The sequence below is a fragment of the Carassius carassius genome, chromosome 37, assembly GCF_963082965.1.
Source record: "Carassius carassius chromosome 37, fCarCar2.1, whole genome shotgun sequence".
NCBI lineage: Eukaryota > Metazoa > Chordata > Actinopteri > Cypriniformes > Cyprinidae > Carassius > Carassius carassius.
This window is the reverse complement of record NC_081791.1, coordinates 15,636,798-15,659,006: the sequence shown is the minus strand read 5'-3', so window position 1 is coordinate 15,659,006 and position 22,209 is coordinate 15,636,798. Positions and strand designations below refer to the sequence as shown.

General features: G+C 36.7%; 1 protein-coding gene across 5 annotated transcripts in view; it reads right to left on the bottom strand.

Annotated features, from left to right (window-relative positions):
* The window catches only part of LOC132118161 (eukaryotic translation initiation factor 4 gamma 3-like), a 51,388-nt gene that overhangs the window by 6,177 nt on the left and 23,002 nt on the right, over positions 1–22,209 (bottom strand). For 2 of the 5 annotated variants that reach the window (XM_059527768.1, XM_059527771.1), the window contains exons 6-23: positions 20,231–20,251; positions 16,501–16,680; positions 16,193–16,301; positions 12,389–12,495; positions 12,101–12,196; positions 9,047–9,134; positions 7,669–8,445; positions 7,509–7,588; positions 5,559–5,778; positions 5,346–5,470; positions 4,937–5,056; positions 4,295–4,450; positions 3,868–4,065; positions 3,535–3,681; positions 2,006–2,242; positions 1,363–1,467; positions 604–742; positions 382–470 (exon numbers count right to left, since the gene is read on the bottom strand). In XM_059527768.1, coding sequence (XP_059383751.1) covers positions 382–470; positions 604–742; positions 1,363–1,467; positions 2,006–2,242; positions 3,535–3,681; positions 3,868–4,065; positions 4,295–4,450; positions 4,937–5,056; positions 5,346–5,470; positions 5,559–5,778; positions 7,509–7,588; positions 7,669–8,445; positions 9,047–9,134; positions 12,101–12,196; positions 12,389–12,495; positions 16,193–16,301; positions 16,501–16,680; positions 20,231–20,251 — 2,994 coding nt within the window. The remainder of the gene's footprint in view (positions 1–381; positions 471–603; positions 743–1,362; positions 1,468–2,005; positions 2,243–3,534; positions 3,682–3,867; positions 4,066–4,294; positions 4,451–4,936; positions 5,057–5,345; positions 5,471–5,558; positions 5,779–7,508; positions 7,589–7,668; positions 8,446–9,046; positions 9,135–12,100; positions 12,197–12,388; positions 12,496–16,192; positions 16,302–16,500; positions 16,681–20,230; positions 20,252–22,209) is intronic. The other 3 variants (XM_059527770.1, XM_059527773.1, XM_059527769.1) reach the window with 2 other exon arrangements.

Genomic DNA, 22,209 nt, shown 5'->3' with positions numbered 1-22,209 from the left:
CAGGGCCTCCAGTTAAGACCAATTAGTAGAATAGTCCTTTTTTATAAAATGAATGAATGAAATATATATTATTTTTCTTTATAAATAAACATTTTTGGGTGAAGAGCTTTAAGTCAACATGTTTTAAAGCAGCACTCTGCAAAGCACAATAAATGACATGTAGCAAGGTGTAGTTGGACCTTCACAAATGTGATTCAGCTGATAAGATCAATTATTGACATAAAGATGCAGCTTCCTTGCTTCCAAACAGATCATGGGGGAGTATGGCAAAAATGCAGAACAGCATATATAGATTATCTTTCTCTAAAACTCTGTTATGCTAGCCATCTCAAGATGTGACTGGAAGGAAAACGTGTTTTTAGTTTGACATCTGGACTTTACCTTTGAGATCTTGGGAATCTTAGCGGGGTCTATTGTTCTGCTGTTCTTAGTCATAGGCACAGTGCTCCAGGTCTCCTCTCTCTGCACCACTGCAACATTAAGAGAAAGAACGGTTGGAACAGAGTACGGCTGCTTCATCAGAGAGTGAAAAAAGGGAAGGAGGCCCACAGGACTGAGTAAGCTGTAAAGAGGATTAGCCTACAGCAGAAGTCTCTTTCTGACCTGGTCTCCTCTTGTTGTCCTTGGACAGCAGTTGCTGGTGGACCTTCCTCTGTTCCTCCTGCTCCTCCAACTTTGCCTCTTTATGGATCTGCTCAATGGTCTTTGGGCCAAGGTCAGCTCTCCGAGACACCCAATTGTGCTGAAGCGAGGGAAGAAAAAATATTCAAAGTGCTCGCCCTATATAAAGTTCAACAACAGGATCATAAATACTATTAACAACATTAACTATTTTGAGTGTCTACTTGGCCGATTAACAGAAAAATCGCGTCCCCCACATCCCTACCTATAAACTTTTCAATGGCTAAACAATTATTTATTTCAATTTCTTTGTATATTGAGTAAATATTATACAAAATAAATCATTTTTAAAATTACGTTTCTTAAACTTTGCCTATGTCCTATTTACCATTATTAAATTGAATTGCGTATTAGAAAAACTTTGTCAATGAGTCAAATTTTATTTTTTAAAAATGTGGTTCTTTTGAACATTCCATTCCAGAATCCTGTAAAAATGTATAATGGACGATAGCATATACATATATAAGCATTATATCACAGTTAAAATCGAGAAACTAAACATATGCTTGAGTTTAAGCTTTTTGAGAAGTAGTTAATTCATTCCCTCTTACAAAAACCTTAATGACACAATCTTGTACATCTGTCTTTATTTCATGAGTTTCAAATGAAATGTTGTAAGTTTGGTGCACAGGTTACTGAAAAGCTTCCTTTGATCCCCGTTCCAAATGTAACAAAACTCACCAATCGCAGGTCAATAACATCCTGCAGCATGAACCGAATGCGCGATGAAGTTTTTCTCTCCTTTACTATCTTCTCCATCTGGTTAAAGTACTGATCCATTCGTGGCTAAAAAAAATAAGAAGATTAAGACTGTGAAGAAGATTCACAAGCTTCAAAAAAGATCATTAATAGACCCCCATATACTATTTAATGGACTTCTTTGCTGACATGAACTGACATTCGCTTTTAATTAAAGTAAAAAAAAAAAAGATCAACTAATGAGACGGGGTGAGTAAATAATGACAGAATTCCTATTTTTGGATGAACTACCCATTCAAGTGCATTAGGCACAACCCTCACAGTTCTCAGCTGAATCCAAAGTGAGTTTTGGAAGCAGAGCACATTAAAATGACTCATTTAGGATTTGTTTTCAAACAGCAGATGATATAAACGAGGCTCTGTGGATGTGAGAGGCAAAAGCAGAACTCCACTACTGCAGTGCAAAGAATGGCCAACATATAGATTACTTTGCATATTTGCATTGAAATAAGCAAGAGTCTGTATGCATTCACATGGGCTGCAGCAGCAATTAACAGATTAGAAGGACAGTTATTCTTAATACCCATTATATAGGACATCCTCCCGATTATGATAAACCGCTGACCTTAGCTTTCTCAAAGTCCAGGTCCTTTCCAATAGTTGTGAGCAGCCTGCACAGGCACTCCAGTGACTCCTCATCATGGTTTTTCAGCAACTTCACCACGCAGTCGTGCATGATGGCCTCTGTCAGCATCTGCAGCTTGAAGAGCTCACCGATGAACTTGATGTTGCCAATGGAGCGTCTGCGGGCCTTATCTTTGGCTTCTTCCAGCTCCTCCTGCAGCCTTTCCCGCTCGCTAGCCTGAAAGCGAGAATGAGAGAAAGAGGACAAGTCTGGAGATTATTTTCAGAAGAAGCCCTTACAGTAACTTTTAATATTGAGTTTTCAGTCTTTATTTCTTTGATTAAACTGATATAATTGAATTGCAAAAAAAGGTAATTTTGGAATTTGTTTTATATTTGTGAATTTTTATAGAATTTTTATTGGAATTTAATGGAAATGACAGATCTTTTCTTCTGTATTGTGAGTTCTTTCCAAAAGAAACGGATTATCGAAAATGCTAAAAATGTAGGGGGAGAACTTGGTTCAATTCATTGGTTGTTGATTGGTTGAAGGCAGATCTAAATGCGAGCTAGCAGTGGTTTGTCAGAAAAGGGTGGAGTTTAAGCAGACTAAATGATTGGAGAAATCCAGCATACATCACCAGAGAAAAGTAGCGACGCACTGAAACACCAAAACCAAAATGAAATGTTTTGGCAAATAAATTTGGGTCACAAAAGTCGGTAGACAGTTTATAGTGTCAAATCCTCAGGTGATCAAATCAAATCAGTCATAATAAGTTTCTTTGGCAACAAGTCGTCTCTCAAAATCTAAAATTATACGTATTGCTACTCAATCATATTTTTCTGACGTTCACCTGTTGTAATATATCCATGTTGTATGCATGAAATATATGCTAAAACAGTCAAGACACATCACGCATCGGTCATATATTATTGCCTTCAAAAGCAATTTGGGCTGAAATGTTTTTTGTTTTTTTTTGAGAAATTCAGAATCACAAAGTTACACACAGATTTTTAAAGACTTACATCGACTACTTTTACAGTAAAAATCATGAGATCAGAGTAACATGAGGGTCGATGACAGTAACTAACTACCGTATTTTCCGGACTATAAGTCGCACTTTTTTCATAGTTTGGCTGGTCCTGCAACTTACAGTCAGGTGCGACTTATTTATCAAAATTAATATGACATGAACCAAGAGAAATGAACCAATCACATTACCGTCTACAGCCGCGAGAGGGCACTGAAGACATAGAGCGGCTGTAGACGGTAATGTTTTCTCTTGGTTCTTGGCTCTAAATAAATATATATGTATATATATATATATATATTTATTTATAAAAGAGAATATGGAATAAAATTGCTGAAAATGTTTTGGAGGTCATTTAAATCCACACAAATAATTCTAAGAAACGTTCTCATATCTCATGTTATTATAGGCAATTGCATCAAGGCAATCTGAATGGCCTGTGATCCATTTAAGATCCCTTTAACAGTTTTAGTGATACTTTTGGTTCTGAAGGACTTACTGAAGTAGCTGCCTCCAGCTCCCTGTGTTTCTTCTCGAAGGCATCGTCATCCACTTTGTCTTTTTCAAACTCCTTCTGACAGCGATTCAGAAGAAGCTTCCGGAAATTCACAGAGGTGCCGGGCTTATCTGTCATGGGCACTTTTAACTACACACACACAGCATGTGACTAATTTAGATGTGCACTCACCAACTAAACACACTCAGTTTCCAATTTCACTGTGCTCCCAAAATCACAAATAAACATTTAAATAATGAATCAGTGATCTATTTAACTTGTAAATCACTTGATCATTTTGAACAAACCCTGGTTTTAATGGAAAGTCTGACTCACCATGGCCAGACAGCTGCACATATTGCCATAAGCCACAGAGAAGCTGGGTTCATCAATGGCTTTCTCAAAAACCAGGTCTATGACTCCTTTGAGCCGCTCCTCTGTGTCGATGGTGAGGTCAGTCACCTGCTTCATCAGCTGGTTGAACATCTGTGGTGTCAATTTGTTGAGAATACTACGGACTTTTCGGAAAAGCTCCTGTAAAAATATCAATGAACACATTACTGAGTGTCCTTTACTTAACTTTCCAATACAGAATGCAACAATCAATCCCAAGCTCCATTTCCTTTCCATATAAGAGAAAGTAATGATGTAATAAATGATTTAATCATAGCTGAACATCTGGATACCACAGCATGCTTTTGTATAAAAATAAGGCATCTGACATTTGCATTTGGTTCCGGATTGAGTGTAAGTGCAGGAAGACCTGAGTTTTCATGGTCTCTGAATCGTCAATGACATTGTCCCGCTTCATGCCAGGTTTCCATGCATTCTCTGCTGTCTTCAGCTGCACGTCATCATTTACCGACACATTTGTGATGATCTTACGTCCAGATGGGCGACGCAGGCCAACATTCAGCAGCTGACGGAACAGAAATTATAATAACAGAATTAAGAGCATATCTAAAGTAAGATCAATTTAAAATGTTTTAATTCATGTGAAGTATTAGAATTTAATTGCATTTAAGGTAGAGCGCGTAATAAATGACTTATTGTGTTATATATTTATGGCAGTGAGAGATAAGCAAAGGAATGCGTGAGAAACCAGTGACAAATGCTAAACGTCTCCTTTTGTGCGTCAAGGAAAAATATGAGTTCAGAGTAACATGAAGGTGAGCAGCTGATATAAATTTCTGAGTATCTGTCTGATTATTCATATGCAGGTATTTATATAAAAATGTTTTTGCATATTATTTACAAAAATAGATTGTCGTAGAATCATAATACAGGGAATGTAAATTGTAACTAAATGAAAGATCTCAAAAGCATAATAATTGGCTCACTGTAGTAATGAATCAAAACTCCATATTTTTTTGTATAAATAAAAATATAAAAAGTTGGGACGAACCGGGGCTCCCCTGCCTCCTGAAATCTGTCGGCCAAAATCTGCAAATGCTGGTGTGAAGTCCGGGCCTCTGGATATTACACGTGGGTCTACCGGCCGCATGGCCAGCTTATTTTGGTTAATCTGTTCAGTGAGGGAGAAACACATTAGGCTTCTCTTAAAGAACAACGTACTGCTCTGTACAAGAGCACTAATGAGTTTTACACAGATTCAACAGATTTCCATAGCAGTCCATTTAATGGGACAGTGCTAATTAATTATGGTACAAGATACATTTCTATGGGAATTTTCAATTATTGCTTTGAAAACCATGATATACATGTTCAAAATAGGGCTGTCAATGTAATGTGTTCACATAGTAGAAGCTATTGTTTTAACTTTTTAATAAGCTGTCTTTGTAATATTGTCTGACCTTATCTAGAACAACATCAGAAATGGGAGGAAGCCCCTCTGGTTTCTGCACACAAGCAGGCATGAATTGGAAGCCCAACAGGAAGTCTCTGTCGTACTGCTTCTTTCCATTCTTCTCTGCAGGCTCTGCAGAAGAGCAGAAACGCTTTCAGTGGTAAAACCTGGCAGATACACACGCGGGAAACTAGAGAAGGTTATAGAGAGATGGCCTTACGTGGCACTGCTTTGATCAGCGGCTCTTTGACTGCAGGCGGGTGCATGCTGTCACTGCTTTTGGTTTCAGAGGCGTGTTCAGCCCCGTTTCTCAGAGGCTCTACTTCCTGTTCTCCGTTCTCCTCAAGCATGGTTTCTGCTGACGGCCTCCTCTCCACCTCCACAGGAGGAAGACTGGGGATCTCTGCAGCAGGTTCCATAGAGGACTGATCCACGTCCTCCTACCAAACACATACATATAAGCGATATAAGCAACTGGATTTGTCAAATCACATTCAAATTCTTGAAACACTGCTGCAAATTACACAGAATAAAACAAACAAAAGGTCTACCATGATTATGAATTTTTACTAATTTGAAATAATTGTTCATTACAGAAATATTCACGCAATAATGCTGCACGTATCAGGAGTTTAGTACCCCGACACTACATGCGCACCGTGCCCGAGCCCAAATGAACTGCGCTCTGCCCCACCTCTTCCAACCGAGCCAGGGAGGACTAAACGAACTGCACCCGAGTGCATCTGACTAGAGTGATCGCTCCATGCCACACTTGGTTGCAGTTTGTTTAGTCGTAACTTTTTTTTTTAAATATGCAAATTTTCCAACTCCCCTAAAGGTTAAACAGTAGAGTTTTACAGTTTTTCAAATCCATTCAGCCAATCTCCGGGTCTGGCGGTAGAACTTTTAGCTTAGCTTAGTATAGATCATTGAATCTGATTAGACCATTAGCATCTCGCTCAAAAATTACCAAAGAATGTAGATATTTTTCCCATTTAAAACTTGACTTTTCTGTAGTTCCATCGTGTACTAAAACCAACGGAAAATGAAAAGTAGCGATTTTCTAGGCCGATATGTCTAGGAAGTATACTCTCATTCTGGCGTAATAATTAAGGAACTTTGCTGCCATACCATGGGTGCAGCAGGTGCAGTGATATTATGCAGTGCCTGAAATAGTCCCCAGCAACTCTGCTATTGCTGCAACTACACAAACTAGCTGAGGACTATTTGCAGGCAGCGTAATCATTTCATTTTTGAACGAGATGCTAACAGTCTAATCAGATTTAATGATCTATGCTAAGCTAAGCTAAAAGTGCTACCGCCAGACACAGAGATCGGCTGAATGGATCCGAAAACTGTAAAACTCAACTGTTGAACTCTAGGAGAGTTGGAAAATGAGCCTATTTTTTAAAAAAGTGGAGTGTTCCTTTAAGAATACCTAGTGTGAGTGCACCCTTATTCTCCTGCATCCTGCACACACACACACACAAACACACACACAAACACACACAAACACACACACACACACACACACACACGAGTCTCTACCCGCCCATCAAGTGTTGTCCCACGCAGCACTCTGTTGTGTTGGGTCCCACAATCGATCAGGTTATGATCGAGGCTCTGGACTCTGAGCATAACTTGCTTTTCAACAATTTATAAAATATTTTCTACAAAAACAATGCCTTGGCAGTGTCAAATAGCTTTGGTTTTATATATAATTTTATTACTTTAATGTTATATGTTGAGATTTACAAGAAATATTTTAACTGCTACTATGTAAAAGGAATACTGCGGTAAAAAAAGCACCTTATTTGTTTAAAGTGATTGCAAACCAAATGTTATTGCACGTTTGTTCATATAGCAGTACTTTTAGATGAAGAAAGGGCGCAATTCACTACTTTTGAATTCATTGTTGAATTTTGTGCGATTAATCGCAGAAAATTGTGATTAATTGCGCTAATAAAATTTTATCATGGCAAGGCACTAATATTATCCATTTCTAAATATAAAATAATTATAAAATAACTAAAACTGATAAGATTATAAATTCAATGAAAAATGTCTGTTTGTTGTGAATAATTATAATGAATTACTTTATTTAGAATAGATATAAATAAAATGCACTAATATGATCGACCCAAAAAGTACATATGCAAAATAATTTTACCTCTTTGTCTGAACACAGATCGTGCCCTACAGGTATGTCCTCTATTGGCTTCTTCCAGGTCTTTGGTGCACTAGATGTAGCTGTACAAAGAAAAGTCTTGTTATTCGACCGACCCCTAAATCATGGCAATTCATCTTAGCCGTATATTCCGACTGCTCACCTTGACTTGAGCTTTTTCTGGAGTGCAAGAAGGGCTCGCCTCCCTTGTCCGGGAAGGCCTCCGTCTCCTTCCCTGTTTCCTTGAGCTCTGCTCCTGTAGACGGTCCCTTGGCTGACCCTGCAGAAACCTGACTTGGGTGCGTGAGTCCTGGAGGAGGAGCAGGTGTGGTGGAGATAGCAGCAGTAGTGGAGGTGGAGAGGGATGTGGTGACAGGACATCCAGTGCTGTCCTCAGCAGGGGGCGAGGGGCTATCCGCCTTTCCAGCCGCAGACTCGGCCTCCAGCACCGGTGTGATGGGCCTGGGCTCCGGGCTGGGGGACTGGGGCACGCTAGAAGTAGGCAGCAACGGAGAGACTTCCCTGGGTTGGGATTCCAAGTCCTCACTCGAGGGAGCAGCATCGGTGTCTGTCAGCCCATTGATGGCCTTTTCAGGCTGGGCAAGGGACGTAGACAGGCTCTGAGGTGAGGGCTGCTCTGAGGAGGATTTCTCCGGCTCTAAGCTTTCCAGTTCTGGTGTGATAGCTTTAGTGGGGACAGGCTCAGCTGATGGGCTCGGGATATCAGCTGACTCCACCGTTGAGGCAGGTATGGAAAGAGTCGGGGTCGTAGCTACACTTGAGGCCATGTCTGGGCCAGAGGGGGGAAGCTCACTTTTCTGTGGGGGAGAGGGTGCCTGGACTGGGCTGCTGGGATCTCTTCTCTCCAATGGAGTCTCTGGCTCCTGCAATCTAGGAGATGCAGTTCTTTGCGAGGCAAACTCTAGTTTTGGCTTGTCATCTAGAGCCATAAAGTAAACAAGGAAAAACATTAGAGCTATATAAACTGATAGAGTAAGGAACTTAAATATACAATAAATCTTGAGAATACAGAAATTCGCTTCACAGTTTGCTCATGTTTTTGGAGTGATATTGTTGGCAATATAACAGAAAAAAACAGCTTTAAAGTGATGTTAAGAATTTCTATGTGAAAATTAACTAGTACAATATACACTTATAGGGGTGCTCTGATTGATCAGCTACTGATCACCATCAGACGATAATTGCTTTGGGAAGTTTGATCGGCGGTCTCTATAAAGGCCGATCTCAAGCTGATGATTCACCTGCCGTGAGAGGTTAGACACGACATGCAGTGACATGTCTCAAAATAAAATATAATATAAATGTATAAAATAAAATAAAACTAAATTATAAATTAAATGTTATATTTAATTTGCAGTATATGAGAAGTATATATTTTTCCTAATAAGCCTATTTAGTTGCATTTTATTATTTGCATTCAGGATTGTTTATTCCTTGCTGTTTATAACTCTCAGACCTGTGACTGTGGACCACTGCTCTGAACCTGTGTGAAGAAGGTGGCAATTGCTGGAAAGCCTGACCTGCTTTCAAGTCGATGGTTGCAGGAAGCTGGGCGCTGTCCATGTTATACCTGACGTTGCCGTGATCCACTACCTGGCTGTTCAGCTGCTGGGATTTGAGGTAGAAATTGTGAGGATAATGAGGGCGGCATAAAAACTAGCAACATAGAGAGGCACAAGCACGTATGAAGCACACAAACAGAAGGGGAAAAAAAACAGAAAAATAAAGAGAATGGAGAAGAGAAAGAGGGGCACAAATGAACAAAACATAGGGAGGAAAAGGGGAAAGAGAGCAGAGACAGACACTGTTAACGTTCAGGGAGAGAAGACAGAGGAAATGTCAAAACATAGTGAGTGCTCCATCGACAGGGACAATGCCTTAGGCTACATCTACATTAATCTGGATGCATTTGAAAACTGCGTTTTTCTTAAAACGCTCTCTGTCCACACTAGCGTTTTCAAGTGTTTTGCAAACTTAGTCTCACCCAAACTAAAACATCAGAAAACATAAAATTTTCTTTCTGCACATGCGCAAAGCCTCAAAAAAGCTCACTACAGATGATACACACGGAACAGACATACGTTTTATGCAGTTCGTCTGACAGGATTATTTTATTTACGAAAAGAACCCACCATTCACTGACATGTACAGGTCGCACACACTCACGATTGTATGTCTGTCTCAGTGTGGACAGAAGGCCAAAACGGAGAGAAAAAGATTTGTTTTCAAACTAAACGTATTAGTGTGGACATGGCCTTAGATTAGGGGGGGTTTAACCCCTTAACTGTCTCTCACATTATTGAACACAGACGTGAAAGTACATGATCCAAACTTAAATGTTTATAATTCATGAATGAAAACATTTTGTAACATGATATTGATGTACCATTTTCATAGAAATGCAGTCTAATTTTGAAATGGGTTTCAAAGGATGAATTTTGAGATTTTAAGTTTTCAATTGACATTATATTTCTGATGATTTCTAAAGTGTGCTAGAGAAAAAGGCAATGAAGAAGACTTTTTTTGACAAAGGTCAGAACTCCTGTTATGATGTAGATTTTTGAGGTGCACTCATGTCATAAATGAATCTATCACTTTTCAACGTAATTTTTTAACAAAAAAAAAAAAAAATCTATTTAGGAGTCTTAGACCTTTCCAACAATATATAGTTTGTCATGATAAGATTAGGATTGAATTGTTATACACCCCCCCCCCCCCCCCCCACAGAGGGGATGGGTGACAATTAGGAGGCTTTAAACCATTTTATGCCAAAAATCTCCCAAAAATGATCCCTCTTGTACATAGATTAATTTATACTGCATGTAAAAATGTAAAATTTAATGCAAATTTATTATATATATATATGTGTGTGTGTGTGTGTGTGTGTGTGTGTGTGTGTTAAAAGAAATGACTGGGTTTTATCTGTTAGCTATGTACTTAACTATCAACAATGTATTAAATTAACAGTATATCCTTCATTATTCTTCATTATGAATACAAAGACATACAAGTATATATTTAAGAAAAATATGTTATGTTGATATATGAAATATATTTATACATAATACAAAATATAAGAATATAAATATCTAAATGTATATACATGCAAATATTTTCAATATATATACTGTATGTATGTGTATTTATATATACATAATAAATATACACTGTACACATATATACATTATATACACAAAAACGTTTATTTTGGATGCGATTAATCTGATGACAGCACTAACCTAAAAAAACATTTTTTGGGGTAACCCCGAAGAGTCGATGTTTCAATAGGAGGAGCCTGAATCGTCTACTAATATCACAGTCGAAAATTGTAATTGGCTATGTGGGGTGCTCATTGTCTGATTTCACAAATAACAACAATGCAGAATATTAATAACTTTGACTGGGACTGTTATATAATGTCACATACATAACATTATAATGAGAACACTATTTTAATAAAATGCTGTTTTATTAGAAAATTCAGATTCAACTTTGAAAATCCTTAGTCGGGGACACCCTTAAACATTTTAAAGTGTAGATTACTCCATAACTTCAGTGTCACATGATCCTTAAGAAAACCATTCTAATATCCTGATTTGGTGCTCAAGAAACATTTCTTATTACTATCAATGTTGAATACAGTTGTGCTGCTTAATACTTTTTTTATGGAAACGATAATACATCTTTTCAGGATTTTATTTATTTATTTATTTATTTGTTTATTTATTTAGATATTTTTGGTAATAATATAAATGCCTTTAGTAAGTATTTTGAAACATTTGATGTGTCCTTACTGAATAAAAGTACACATTTCTTAATATTAATAATATTTACTGATTTCAAACTTTTGAAGGATGGTGTATGTTACAAGAAAATATTAAAACATATGTTTTTTTTTGTTTTTTTTTTAATTTTAGATCTAAAACACTGCCTTTTTTATTCTTGTTAAAATACATTTCATAAAATATTGTGATATCACTTTTGACACAGACACCCCGCACCCCCTTGCAGTCCATGGACCATAGTTTGAAAACCCCTGTTTTAGATTATGCACATAGAGGACGAGGGATATTCTATCTAGACTGTGCAGATGAGGAGTACAAAGGGATCAGGATGACACAAACAATCATGAGGAAGAACCACAACAAGTGTGACAGAATATGCAAGTTGAAACTTTTTACATTAAAATAAAAAAACTTTTACTTCCACAGGAAAAAAAAAAAGTTTTATGAGTATACATTAATTGTGCATAGCTTAAAATTGGTGGCTTGTGGGTAAAAGACTCTTAAATAAAGGTGATGATTAACAGACATAAGCTGTGGCTTTAGATAAGAAGATAAAGTCCTGAATATAAAGGATTAGAAACTTCGGCAGTGTGGCTACAAAGTCAGTCAGTGGGACTGCTATGGTGTTCAGACTGGATTTTACAGTTCTGGATGGTCGCTTTCTGGCACAAGTCGTAAAAGTTGATTCCCAAGGTGCAGAAATTAAAAAAGGAGCAATATCAAGCTAAATCTGTACGTGTTTATATGGATCTGTGTGTTTGATTCGAACTCTGTGATTGGCCATCTTACCTGTGGAGGTGTAGGAGTGGAGGAGGGCCGCCCCACCCCTGATAATATCTCGTCCGTCACATCCTTGCCACCCTGGTTGGGGTCTCGGATGCGGATCTTGGAGGACAATAAAGTGCCGGATAATTAAATGATAAAGCATTAGAAACATCATTTACTACCTTTTCTGGATTTCTCAAGCCTTGTTAATTAAATAGGAATTTTTTTCAATACAAATTTCCTAAAGGCATTATGGATTCCAGTTTACATACTGCTATAAAGATACTCAATGTATGCAATGATGACACTCACTGTTTTCTTTTCCCTCTTAGCAGGTGGAGGTTGTTGTGGTGTAGGCACTATAATGGGTGGAGATGGTGTGTACATGTGCTGCGTAGGATAGTAGGGAGGTCCTGCTCCTAACAAACCCCACAAGACAACTTAAGTTCCATATTAAAAACTAATTCACACCAAAATGAAAATTGTGTTGATCATTTCTGATTAATCAATTAATAGTATAGCAAAGCCTATAAAATTAAAGGTTATAAATTCAAATATAAATGCATGAATGAATGAAAGCTATGCTATACATTTTGTGCACAAAAAGGGTAAAATATAATAACTTTTAGTGTTGTCAAAAGACCCGGTACTTCGGTACCAAGTCGGTACTAAAAAAAAATGAACATGTCATGGCACCAGGTTTCTTTAAGTACCGGTGGTACCGAGTGCCCGGTCAACCCAGTTATTGACGCATACAGCGCTATGATTTCCGCGAAGCAGAAAATGCGGACGGAATCTCAAAATCCAGTCATGAAAATGAAACTTACATTTTAATTTGGACAGTCACGGAATTTGTCAAAGTTAGCATAAATTAATCAAATCAATCTCCATATGGACCAGTATCTGTAAATGTTAAGCCGCAAAAGTTGGTTGAAATCTGCATCCTGCATGTTCTGCGTGCATGTCTCTGTGTGAATGAATGAATGGTTTGTTTACTACATAGACTGAATTGCATGACGCCTGCAATAATAAGGACATAAATACACAAACAACATCACCAGAACAGTTCTGAGTCACTTCACAAGCATTTTACCGTTTCATTTGAGTAAAACCAGTGTCAATTTAAAGGTATTCACGGAAAACCGTCAAAACAGCCTCTACATTGCGAGTAAATCACTCGCATGTGTGAATAAATTTTACTCAGGGCGACTAAATTATGTCTATTGTTAGCCATTGGCTAATAAATTCTTAGATTTTACTCCCCAGTGTGTTTGTGTTCGAGGCTATTATAAGATTGGCGCAGATATATTTTCACTCGCTGAACACTGACTGAGCGCTTCAGAGTTCTCTCTCCATTAAGCGATCTGTACTTTTCAATTCATCTCAATGGACGCACACTACACCTGTATTTGCCTCTTTTACGGTCTATGGTATTTGCCGAACTGTAAACTCTGTGTGAAGGAGCATGACTCGCAGTCGCTTTGCTGATAGCTCTGTTTCTCACACATGCAAAGAGAGAGAGCGAGAGTCTTACCACGCTGAATCGACATGCTACATGTAAACTATATTCTTTGTTGTCTTAATTGAATTATTCATATTTTCGAACAAGCAGAAGATATGCCTGTTTCTCCGGTAGTGGTTGGAGCTAATGCGCAAATGGCAATTTCATTGGCTGGCGCTCATCTATTAACGTCCCTGTTTTGATTTCAGCAAATCAGTTAGACCGAAGGCAGACAACGTGATTAATATTCATGAACCAGCAGCTCATCAATCCATAGTGCATTGTATATTGTTAGTATGGTAGTAGAATTAGTAGTATTATTATCTTTTAATAATAATTATTATGATCTATTACTTTTTTTTTTTTTTTTACAGAAACCCTCAATGAACAAAAATATCTTAAGCATCACCACCAGTCTTAAGTTCAGATAAATGACAAATATGCATTCATTACAAATTCATTTTTACATAAAGGCATTGTGCTAGAAATATTACTATTATTTTGTAAAATGTAGTGTTGTCACGGTACCAAAATTTCAGTATTCGGTACCGATACCAGTGAAAATCCACGGTTCTCGGTACCAATTTCGGTACCAAAGCAAAACACAAAAATATGCTAATTAAAAAAAAATAACTTTTTAGCACTAAAAATAAAACCAATTCTTTATACTTATTTACAATTGTGTTTAAAGTTTTTCTACAAGTTATATAATTATGAAAAACAGTAAACAAGTTTCACCCAAATTTAATTTGTCTTTAATTTATGAAATGTAAACACATTTTATTTTGGTAAATAAAGGGGATTTGCTATTAAAATTAAAACATGGAAGAAATATTGTGTGATTTATTTCTTTAAAAAATAAAGTTTTATAAAAATTTTCAACAGTATTAGCAGTATCACATAGGCTACATTTTACTAAATAATAGTAATATTTCTAGCACAATGCCTTTATGTAAAAATTAACTTTTAGGCCTAATGAATGCATTTTTGTCATTTTAACTGAACTTAAGACTGGTGGTGATGCTTAAGATATTTTTGGTCATTGAGGGTTTTCTGTAAAAAAAATAGTAATAGATCATATTAATTATTATTAAAAGATAATACTACTACTAATTCTACTATCATACTAATGTATATACAATGCACTATGAATTGATGAGCTGCTGGGTTCATGAATATTAATCAAGTTGTCTGCGTTCAGTCAAAATGATTTGCTGAAATCAAAACAGGGACTGTAAGAGATCAGCGCCAGCCAATGAAATTGCCATTTGCGCATTAGCTCCGCCCACTACCGGAAAAACCGGTATGTCTTCTGCTTGTTCGAAAATAAATATTAATAATTCTAAATGAACTCCATTATTTTGACAGGAGAAGACAACAAAGAATAGTTTACATATAGCGCGTCGATTCAGCGTGGTAAGACTCTCTCTCTCTCTTTGCATGTGAGAAACAGCGCTATCAGTAAAGCGACGGCGAGTCGTGCGCCTTCACACAGAGTTTACAGAGCATCAAATACAGGTGCGCTGTGCGTCCATTGAGATGAACTGAAAAGTTCAGATCGCTTGATGGAGACAGAACTCAGAAGCTCAGATGCTGAAATTAATGCAAGCGTCATGCGCTTCAGTCTATGTAGTAAACAAACCCGCATGTCTCTGCCATTTATTAATTCACACAGAGACGCGCAGAACACGGATTCATATTTCAAACAACTTTTGCGGCTTAACATTTACAGATACTGGTCCATATGGAGATTTGATTTGATTAATTTATGCTTTGACAAATTCCATGACTGTCCATATTAAAATGTAAGTTTCATTTTCATGACTGGATTTTGAGATTCCGTCCTCGTTTTCTGCTTCGCGGAAATCATAGCGCTGAACCGGGTTTGAACGGGACCTCGGTACTATCGGTACTTAAAGAAACCTGGTACCGTCACATTTAAATTTTATTAGTACCGACTTGGTACCGAAGTACCGGGTCTTTTGACAACACTAGTAAAATGTATGTGATACTGCTACTACTGTTAATTAAAAATTAATCACACAATATTTCTTCCATGTTTTAATTTTAATAGCAAATCCCCTTTATTTACCAAAAAATAAAATGTGTTTAAATTTCATAAATTAAAAGACAAATTAAATTTGGGAGAAACTTGTTTACTGTTTTTCATAATTATATAACTTGTAGAAGAACTTTAAACACAATTGTAAATAAGTATAAAGAATGGCATTGGTTTTATTTTTAGTGATAAAAAGGTTTTTTTTTAATTAGCATATTTTTGTGTTTTGCTTTGGTACCGAAATTGGTACCGAGAACCGTGGATTTTCACTGGTATCGGTACCGAATACTGAAATTTTGGTACCGTAACAACACATAACTTTATAAATGTTTTTTTTTTACTTTTATAACAATTATATAACTTTACATAAAATAAATCCAATAAATGTTAGATTTTTACAAATTTTATTTAAAACTGTAATTTATATAGTTGTTGCAGCAAAGGGAAATCGCATAAAGTATATTAAAACTGCTCACAATCATGTGCCACATTTGTCGTAATTTTCTGAAAATATGTCAGCTAGTGAAATTGTAAGGAAAGAGGGTGCCAAACTCACCATAAGCTGCAGAGAAGTCCCCTGGACTACCAAAGAAGGTACTGGGTCCAGTGGGCTGGACTGGGTACTGTTGAGGAGGCCCCACATATTGAGGAGCACTGTGACGGTACTGTAGAATTACAAATAACAAATGAGTGACGTATAATTGAAACCAATACATATATAACCAGAAAAGAACTCTGCAATCTAATTTGTACATAAACAACACAACAAATAAAGTCTAGTGCATTAAACATCCTGATATAAACACACGGTCCAGATATAGTTAGTGTAACGTGATTCCCGTCTGCAGTCTTGTGCTGTCTGACCTGAGGGATGTAGTACTGTGCTGTTTGTGGGGAAGGAAAGGGCATGGGAGCCATGGTCATCATGATGGCCTGATTGGTGGGGTAGACCGCTGCTGTGGGGGTCTGAGAACTGGGCCGAATCGGAGGGTTGTTGATCGGAATGGCGGACCGCGCTGTTTGCATCTGCGTCCTCTGGAAAAACTGTGAGGAGAGATCAGTTATGTGGCTCACCTTTGGAAACACTGACAAACCAATGAGAGTAACATTTCAGCCATGTTGTGTATCTAAGATGAAGTCCACTGAAGACATATTTGTAAAACTATTTAAGTAATAGCATGCAAGTAACAAAGAAAAAACATATCATCCCAAGTAACATGCACTCAAAAGAATACAAAAGTATTAAAGGGTTAGTTCACCCAAAAACGATTTTTAGAACTATATCTTTATTGTTATCTTTATAATTATCGTGCTTGGTGTAAATGGGCCTTTAGGATCCTTGCTATCTCTGGGAGGGTCAGAGAGCTCTCAGATTCCATCTAAAATATCTTAATTTGTGCTCCGAAGATGAACGAGGGTCTTACAGGTTTGGAACAACATGAGGGTGAGTAATTAATGACATTTTTGGGTGAACTATCCCTTTAATACTTTAGTTAAAATGGTTTCACATTAGGGAGATTTTTCTTTTCAACTCTGAAGAGAACTAGCAAACTAAAGCAGCTTATTTGCTATACTATGAAGAGAACTTCCTATTAATAAATCCCTAAAATAGACCTGTTGACAAGCTTTCACACTTGTGACTATGTACCAAGGCCAAACAACAACAGTGAATCATTATTTTTCATCCAAACAAACGGATAACTGGTTTCCCACTTAATCAGTGTATTAACAGTTTCGGAAATGTGTGAGGGCCACGTACACACTACAGCTAAATACAGGTGTCACTCCTATTCTGGGTTCTTAATTATATTTTATACACAAAGGTCACATTGTTACATTTTAGGAGTGACAACCACATTTAAACAATTATCATCGTGTGCGTGTATGGAAAACAGAAGTCTTTCAGAAAAGCTTGTTGGCTTTATATTTTAATTTTAGGTTTAGCTGTTTTTTATTTAAAAAATATATACTACTGTTCAAATGCTTGGGGTCAGTATAAAAGAAAAAAAATATTCAGGAAATACGCATTTAATTTAAAAAAAAGTGACAGTAAAGATTTCTATTTTTAAAAATATGCTGCTCTTTTGAATGTAATGTTTGTCAAAGAATCATGAAAAATGTATGTATTAAGAAGCACAACTCTTTTCAACCCTGAAAACAACTAATCAGCATATTAAAGTGATTTCTAAAGGATCATGTGACACTGCTGAAAATGCAGCTTTACCATCACAGAAATAATCTACATTATAAAATATACTGAAATAGAAAACCACTGTAATCATTTCATTCATGTTTCATTTAAAAAAAACAGCTTTTAATGTGAATAAGAGAAGAAAAGAAAATCTACCAACCCCAAACATTTGTACATATTTAACATCCCATTTAATAACAACCATCAGACCATAATATATTTACAGCCGTGAGCTAAACTGTTGAATGATAGATCATATGAAGCACATATCACTTGAGACTGATTGAACAGAAACCTTTAATTAAAAAGATCTCAAACATTTACAATGTCTGAACCAGAATACCCTAAAGTGCGGTGAGTGACATTGATGTGAAAAGGATTTTAATTATTAAGCAGATGGGAGAAGCTTGTCACAGGTAAACAGTCTTTCTTGAACTCTCTGATGCTGACAGTACACCAAAACACACAGTAATTGGAGACTGTGGGTGTGACCAGTAGAGAAGAGTTCCCTTAAGGACAGTCAGCAAGCTGCTCTTTGAACACAGACAGAGGCTGTACTATCTGCAGATGCAGCATTACTCTAACTGCCACAGAAGATCAGGAGCCAGCAGCGCTACCTACAGAGGCAGCATTTTAAGGCATCATATGCACACTACCAATTAAAATGCCGTACCAAACAGGAAGGCAATATGACTTAAGATCCCTTCTTTAGGCCAAGCATTACATGTAGCCTTCAAAATGGTACAGTAGATGAACCAAGGGAAATGTAAAATACACATGTATAATCAATTCAACGAAAAATGAGTGCTGCACCACAATAAAAATTCTTAATGAAACGAAAACTGAAAGTGACTAAACAAGCTGCAATTTAAGAACTTTTACATGTAATAATTTGCCTCTAAACACTTTTCCATTACTTTTCCAACTAAGTTTCCATTCCTTGCCTGAAACTACTTTTAAACATAACAGGTCTGTGGTCCAAGACACTGTGGACTATTCATTTTATTCAGAGCTCTTGACAGTCTCGATGCCACATCATATTATTGAGTTAATATTTTGAGTTTAGAGATTATTTTAATATCACTTGGCTTAATTTTTTTTTTAAACAGAAATTGTAAGGACAAAAGTAGGACAGATCTTCTTCTGACCATTCTATCATACACAGAGATAATGAAACTTTTAATGAGAAGACTGTTCATAAGCTGCTTTAATCAAATCATACTGTCCAGTTTTAGACAACAATCATCATATTAATGCAATACTTTTCATCACATCATTAAATTATCTCATAATTTATCCTTTTTATGTTAAAATATGGTTAACAAAACTTTGGTTCTTGGGTCATGAGTGGCAGCTTGTAAAAGCAGTTTATGGCTCACAAATAATACCTACTTAAACACACCAAAAAAATATATATAAGTTTACCTTCAGGATCTACAGAGCCAGGAGTCCAAAAGTAAAATTATAGTAATGATTCTGGACTACTATTTTTAATATTGCACATTACAATAATTTCTGAAGGATCTTGTGACATGATTAGAGCAATGGCTGCTTTTTTTTATTGCAAAACTATTTCACAATATTAATGTATTTTAGATTAAATAAATGCAGCATTGGTGAGCATACGAGACTTCCTTCAAAAAAAAATCTTACCATTCCTCAAACGATAGAATGATAGAATATGTTAAATGTTGCAAATTAACCTGCTGGCATAGCAAGCGATTCAGCTCACCAGTGTTTTGCTCGTCCAGCACAAGCAGATCAATCCTCAACATACTGGGTTTTTTTAAATCAATTTTCCCTACTTTTTTTTTTTTTTTGGTGCATAATGTCTTGCAGTATTTTTTCTCACTAACTATATTTGACTATATTTTTCTCATCAACTATATTTGTTTTAATTAAAACAATTGAATTACATATTTTTTTATAGTATTTATGAGCACTGGTGCATTAAAAAACCCATCATCAATAAACATGTCACTAAATTCACTGAAGACATTAATGCTGTTAGAAATCAACGTCTAACAGCTGAAAAGCAGCATGAAAATCCTCCTATAACAATCAAACAGAATCTTAATGTCTGCATTTTAGCAGTCATGTTTTCTAGAGCATTACAACAGTGAATCCACCCGTCGACAACCAGTTCCAACAGGAAGCAATCAATGCATATAGAAAGAAACTGGTCGGCATGCAACCCTAACAAAATAAAAATACAGCAAGCACTTTAAAATCAATAAGACCAACTTGAACATATACAGTGGAGAAGTAAACTGAAATGGAGGTTTCTGCTGTCTTTCTGGTGGGTAGCTGCAGTGCAGTTGACGGCTGGGAAGCAGGAAGATGATGTGGAAATAGAAATGGAGGACTTCATGCCATGCATTTTCCTCAAGACTTGCAAATTACCTGAATGGGTCTGAATCCTCCCTTGAATATTGAAGCAGGAAAGAGAGAGAAGCTAATGGGATAATGCACTAATTGGTATGGAGGGATAGAGAGAGACTAACACACACACTTAAGGAGAGATCTGCAGTACAGAGCATGCAAAGAGCCTTTCCTTCAGGGAAAGCCATTTACAAAACAAGAGGGCACTATACTCTCCTTTTTGGGTGGCCAAGTGACATCATCTTTATGTGGAAATGCACAAGAAACAGGACCTGAAATCCGCTAACCCTCACAGATGCTCAAAATAAACTGATAAAGCGAAATGGAAGATAAATAGGCTTGAGCAGAAACAAGTTCAATATTTAAAGAGACAGAAGTTCAAAGCTCACTGTAAATGGGATGAATCACGGGATAATAATTCAGACAAGGAACAACACACCCAGATGAAGACACATAGTGATGGTGTTAAATGACATGTAAAATAAGACTTTTAAAGCCTTTTAAAATTGGAATCACATGAATTTCCATTTTTGGATGAACTATGACTTTAAAACCACAGGTGGTACTTCAAGTAAATCATTTAGGGCATCGTGATTTATAATAATAAAAAGCAGAATTATGTATACATCCCAGCGATCTACAAAGATCAATGAAATTACACAAACAATCCTGAACTTCATATGTCGCTGAACAGTATGCTCCCTGTTGAGTATTTTTGAATGTGTGCGTTTCTGTCTGTGTGTCAAGTGTTTAAAGAGCCAGACAAGGCGATCGAATGTAGTAGATAATGTAGCTAGTCGCTTATAATGGACTACTACAGACAAGATCTACTATCTACACCTGGCTATTCACTTCTGAACAAGTGGACTTATTTAGTTTGAGCTAGAGTTTAAGCTTACAGTAGCAAACAGACCCTATAATAAAGTAAGCACACTACAAGACTGAAGCTAGTTGCCATTTGATGTTTTAAAGGTACAGTTCAGCTTTTGTCATGTCATTCCAAACCTGTATGATTTTCTTTCTTATTTGATAGATTATCACATCTTTTTTTTGCCTACAAATTGCTTACTGGTTAAATGGATTGCAAGATACTGCCAAAAATCTGGATCACTTAAGGCCAAAGTATACTTCGGTTTTACGTGTACCCGAGGGTCTGCATACAGTGCGCATGAAGCAAATTTCGTCACCAGTAGGGGTGTAACGATACACGTATTTGTACTGAACCTTTCGATACGAGGCCTTTGGTTTGGTACACATTACAAACTGAACAATTTGTGTGACCAATCCTATTACATTTGGAAAATAAAAGAGCTTACAGTGTGTGAAATATAATGTTCTCAGTGCCACTGTGCTCAACAGCCCAAAAGACATAACAGGCAACGTGATGTCTGTTTCTCCCATCCCAAACAAAGTCATACTACTGCAGTAGGGTTGTGACGGTGAGGCAGTTCATTGGAGTTTTCACTATTTTCCTCTTTTATTAGTTTTTAAATAGCTTGTAAATGCTTTTCAATTAAAACTTCGATATGTATCATCTCAGTTTATAACATCAAAATAACAAAAGACGTGATTGCAAAACATTGACAAAAAAGCATTACATGCATATATATATATATATATATATATATATATATATATATATATATATATATAAATATATATTTATTAGTCACCAGTGGCGACCTCAGCGAAAACTTAATTCGCAAATTAAGATTTCTGGTTGCAAATGCAACCGTTTTAAGCGCAGTCTGGAGCCCCGAGCTCTGGAGAAAAATAGAGCAGATGCTGGACAAAGATGGACTGCCTGCGTTCACGTACATCAAATGGACTATACTTTGAAAGGCTACGCGTTCGGCTGTGTGCATATGCTAAAAAAAAAATACTTGGGACTTTTGTGTTCACACTGTGATTTTTAACACCAAATCTAACGATACCAAACAAAAGCATTAGGATACAGTCATAAGCTGATAGGACAGATTTTATGACATATTTTGTGAACT